The 5,340-nt window shown below is 42.8% G+C and overlaps 1 protein-coding gene across 1 annotated transcript in view; it reads left to right on the top strand.

The window, feature by feature from the left end:
• NLE1 (notchless homolog 1) overlaps window positions 1–2,224 on the top strand; it is a 25,862-nt gene extending 23,638 nt beyond the window's left edge. Inside the window, exon 13 of the mRNA XM_081945462.1 lies at window positions 972–2,224. Within this exon, the coding sequence (XP_081801588.1) occupies window positions 972–984 (13 nt within the window). The 3' untranslated portion in view covers window positions 985–2,224. The remainder of the gene's footprint in view (window positions 1–971) is intronic.
• Window positions 2,225–5,340: the final 3,116 nt, after the last annotated feature.

Genomic DNA, 5,340 nt, shown 5'->3' with positions numbered 1-5,340 from the left:
TCCTTTTCCTCCTCTTTCTCCTCCTCCCTCTCCTCCTTCTTCTCTTTCTCCTTTTCTTCCTCCTCCTCTTTCTCCTCTTCCTTCTCTTTCTCCTCTTCCTTCTCTTTCTCCTCTTCCTTCTCTTCCTCCTCCTTTTCCCCCTCCCTCTCCTGCTCGTTCTCTTTCTCCTTTTCCTCCTCTTTCTCCTCCTCCCTCTCCTCCTTCTTCTCTTTCTCCTTTTCTTCCTCCTCCTCTTTCTCCTCTTCTTTCTCTTTCTCCTCCTCCTCCTTTTCCTTCTCCCTCTCCTGCTCTTTCTCTTTCTCATTTTCCTCCTCCTTTTTCTCCTCCCTCTCCTGCTCGTTCTCTTTCTCCTTTTCCTCCTCTTTCTCCTCCTCCCTCTCCTCCTTCTTCTCTTTCTCCTTTTCTTCCTCCTCCTCTTTCTCCTCTTCTTTCTCTTTCTCCTCCTCCTCCTCCTCCTTCTCCCTCTCCTGCTCTTTCTCTTTCTCATTTTCCTCCTCCTTTTCCCCCTCCCTCTCCTGCTCGTTCTCTTTCTCCTTTTCCTCCTCTTTCTCCTCCTCCCTCTCCTCCTTCTTCTCTTTCTCCTTTTCTTCCTCCTCCTCTTTCTCCTCTTCTTTCTCTTTCTCCTCCTCCTTTTCCTTCTCCCTCTCCTGCTCTTTCTCTTTCTCATTTTCCTCCTCCTTTTTCTCCTCCCTCTCCCTCCTCCTTTTCCTCCACTTTCTCCTCCTCTTCTTCTTCCTCCTTCTCCTCTTCCCTCCACAAACCCCGCTCCCTTCTGGTACTGATGATATTACTGAGTTGAGTAATGTCCACCTTGGAAAAAACAACGAAGTTCAGAGAGCATTAAGAACCCCATATAAATCTTTAGAATAAAACATTTTACTCTTAATTCAATGTTTCTCAACCGTTGGCAGTTTTCAAATGCGTGGACTTCAAGGCCAAGTTCTCAAGCATTTTTCTTTTCTTTCCAACAGATGGAGACGATAGCAGAAGGACTGGCAAACTTTTCAAACTTCTTTTCTGGTGCGAACTTTAGTCTGCTCCTCCTCCTGTTTTAGGGAAGATTCGGGGGTTTGAGAATGGGGGCCATTGTACAGAAAACGTGACAGACAACTTCCTTTTATATCGAACACAAGAGAAAAATAGATTGAATATTTTCATCCCTGTTACTATCCACAAGGATGCTGAAGATCTTCAGACCACGTTTCACCTTACGTTATGTACTATGCTGGTCACGAATAAGCCACCATTCCTTTGCTTTGGACTCCTGTCAATAAGATGGATATAATTATCTCATTCCCTCAAATAGCAAACTCCGAAGTGAGTACAGAAAGAATTGGGACGTTCAAGAAACGAAATAAAAGTATCAACAGGCTTGGCTGAACTTAAATATTTCGAACACTTAAAAAAAAAATTATCTTAAGAAGACCGAAAGACCACCAAAAAAAAATTCAGAGAGGAAAAAAAATATAGTACAAAGCAGCCACAATTTTGACTAACATTTGGTAAAATGAAGAAGCAAAGATGGAATGGAGTCGCCCAAAACACGACAGAGGCTGGCAGGAAATCTGTGTTCTGACCTAGGCTTCATAAGAGCCTGAAGCCAACTCCTTGTCCCGACAAAAAACCCTTTTATTAATTTACTGTGAATTCTTCTCATTCACATCCAGCAAAGTCTTTCCAGGGAGGATTTACAGTCACAGACCTTATCTGGCTTGGAGAGCTGCCAGGCCAAGATCTGCAGAACTTGGCAAGGAGAATCACGAACCAATGAAGTGAACTAATGGTCTCCTGCAAGCTCCACTCCCCTTTCGCTCCTCTTTTATTTCCTCTGGGAGGGGCCATTCATCGTCCATCTTACTCCCAAGTTGACCCTTGTTCTTTAGCTCTTCCCTTCCTCTGGCAACTCTGCGCATGCGCACACTGGGAACAGGCTCCAGCTGTTCTTCTGCCTCACTGATGTCTGACTCCGAAGGCAGCTGATAACTGTCAGATGGCTCTGGCCCCATCTCTGCCTCGGACACAGAGCCCTCCTCAGAGACTTCCCCAGACTCCAGGACTGGCCCAGGTTCCTCCCCAACCTCCCCACTGCCCAAATCTGTTGCCATTGGAAGGCCACAACAATCTGCAGCTCCTTAGAAATACTCCTTAGACAACGGGGCTCCTATACACTGCATTTTTTTTATTTTGAAGATGATATTTCTTAATTATATCATTTTAAATCACATCTCCAGTTTTTAAATCAAAATGTTTGACAGCAGATACAGATAATGCAAGGATAGTTCTTGCTTAGCGTCCCAAAATTGGGGTGGACGGCAACTCTGCTATCAAGCAGCACGGTCGTTAAGCATGATGTGGTTTGTTATTTTGAGGGATAACCTTGTTCCTTTCCCATTGCATTGTAAGAAGGAAAGTTGCATATAACTAGTTCTCAAGTTACAACCATTCATTTAGTGACTGTAGTTACAAGAAGCCTGAAAAAGTTGGCGTATCACTGTTTTTCACACTTAACGACCACTGGTCACATGATCAAAATTCAGGCGCTTGCCAACTTGTTCATATCTATGACGGTCCCCTTTTGCGACCTGAGAAGCAAAGTCAATGGGGAAGCCAGATTCACTTAACAGCCGTGTTACTATCTTTTAACAACGGCAGCGATTCACTTAACAACTGTGGCAAGTGGCCTTTAAATGGGGCAGAACTCACTCCGCTTAGCAGCAGGCATTTTGAGTTCGATTCTGCTTGTTTTGTTTGCGGACTTCCTGTAAGTACTGCAGCTTTTGGGAGGTCCATCATAACGTTGAACGGCCGCTGTGCGAATGGTCGTAACGAGGACTAGCAAGAAACCGCTTTTTAAAGTAGCCCACTGCAATAAAACTGGCCTTCCTCACAATGCAAAGACATCTGAGAAAACACAGAAGGTAAGCGCTGAGAATTGAAGGAGTCACTAAAATATGTAAGCATCGGCTCAAAAGTTCAAGAAAAGTTTTTAGGGATCAGGTTGGTTGTCTATCACCCTTATTCGTCCCTTGCTATCGTTCACTTGCTACTTGCTAGATTGCCCCTGAACTTGGAGGCTCCATTCAGCAGCCTCTGATCCATTGAAACGGAGTTCGGTTAATGCAATATCTTTTAGTCTTTCACCTTTTAATACAATATCGTTCGCTGTGCCCTATGAGTAACTCACCCTTGAAATATTAGGATGTTGAAAGGATAGCTGCAGTTGCTTGCCGCAGCAATAACCGTTTTCATTTTTAGGTTTCACGGCAGGGGTAAATTTGGCGTCTCAAAATAGATGAAATCTTTGGAGGTCCTGCAGAAGGCTTATGAAAAGGACCTTTTGTTCCTGATTAATATTATCCCTGTCTTCTTCGAAGCTGTCTCGGAGGTCCTGAAGAAGTAACAGATAAATATTTTAGACCGGTAATAGTCATTCATAGATTTGCTTCCTGACTCCAGGAGTTTTTGTCCTTTTTTTTTTTTAAAAAAAAAAAGCCATTTAAGCAAATGGCCTCTTTCGGTAATCGTTAGTACTATGATCAAATAATGTATTTATTTCATATAGCAAAATAAATGTTCTAGGCCTCTAAATAAAAAAAAAATCAATCTGCTCCTTTGGATCAATAGCCTCAAACAGCAGGCAGCAAGGTGTGATTTGATTGGTACAGGATACAATTAAAAAGCAGGACAATACAGAACAGCAGAGTTGGAAGGGACCTTGGAGGTCTTCTAGTCCAACCCCCTGCTCAGGCAAGAAACCCTATACCATTTTCAGACAAATGGTAATCTCTTCTTAAAAACTTTCGGTGTTGGATCATTCAGGCTGCTAAATGGCAATTAATACCTTATTTCACACATTTCACTAAAAAGTTCCTTCGTTTCAAGCTTAAGAGGATTTGATTAAAAATCTAGCTGTCTAGATCTTCACATTGCTAGATTCAGACTCTCGTGATGTGTTCGCCAAAATTGCAGTCGTACCCAGTCGCTCTGCAGTTCAAACGTCTGAAATGGGTGTCATCGTATCTTTTACCTGTTCACCATTGTGATGTGATAGCACCGCAAAATTAAAACAAGGGAGGAAATTAGGATTAGGAGCTCCTGGGCTCATTTTTGGATCATAAGGAATTCGGGAGAATTTTGTATGCGTGCAATGAGATTAAAAAACATTCACGGCAGAAAGCTGCATTTTCCGTCATTGATTCTAGAGCACTGATCTTCAGCAATACGCACATTATTTTGGGCCTTTTTACAAGTTTAGTTCAGTGTACTTTCTTGTCATTGCATCTCGTACAATGAAATTAAATGCCATCTTCAGTGCACATTATAACTATAAAAATAAAAACACAAACACACACCCTTCACATTCTACATAATTGAATTGGAAACCCGATATTGCATTAATATTGCGCTAGAATTCGATATAGTTACTGCCCTGGGAGAGAAGCTGTTTTTCAGCCTATTTGTCCTTGTTTTTATTATCCTGTACCGTCTGCCAGATGGTAATAGTTCAAAAAAAGAGGATGGACCCAGGATGAGATGCATCTTTAAGAAAGTTTCGAACTTTCTTAAGGCAGCAAGAGCTCTAAAGCTCTTCCAAGGAGGGGAGGGGGCAACCCATGATCCTCTGGGCAATGAAGTTAACCTTCCGGAGCACTGTCCTATCTGTCATTGTGCAATTGGCAAACTGGACACAGGTGCAGTGAGTTAAAATACTCTATGGTGCAGCCGTAGAAGGTCACCAGCGGTTTTCCATTCAGTTGTTGTTTCCTGAGAAGTCTCAGATAGTATAATCTCTGCTGGGCCCTTTTGACCAGCGCTGTAATGTGAGGTCCCCAGGTCTCCGTTCCTCTTTTACAACACCCAGAAACTTAAAACTGGCCCCTTGCTCCACTCGGCCTCCATTGATAACTGAGGGCTGGATGGCCGATCTATTCCTTCTATAGTCCACTATAAGCTCCTTGGTCTTATTGGTGTTAAGGACCAGCCGTACGTCATATAAAACAGATGCTAAACCATTTTTTAATGTGGCATCCAACTACACTATGCTTTATTGCCATGTTTCTCAAACTGGGCATGTGTGGACTTCAACTCCCAGAAGTCACTTCAATCCCTTAAAAGCTGATTGGGGAATTCTGGGAGTTGAGCCCGACACCTCTTAATATTCCCAAATTTCAGAAATAATACAATACGATACAATAGCAGAGTTGAAAGGGACCTTGGAGGTCTTCTAGTCCAACCCCCTGCCTAGGCAGGAAACCCTATACCGTTTCAGACAAATGGCTATCCAACTTCTTACAATACAATACAATACAATACAATACAATACAATAGTAGAGTTGGAGG

Source organism: Natrix helvetica (genome assembly GCF_964273705.1).
Source record: "Natrix helvetica genome assembly, chromosome: 2".
NCBI classification, from domain to species: domain Eukaryota; kingdom Metazoa; phylum Chordata; class Lepidosauria; order Squamata; family Natricidae; genus Natrix; species Natrix helvetica.
This window is presented reverse-complemented; position numbering and strand designations above follow the sequence as displayed.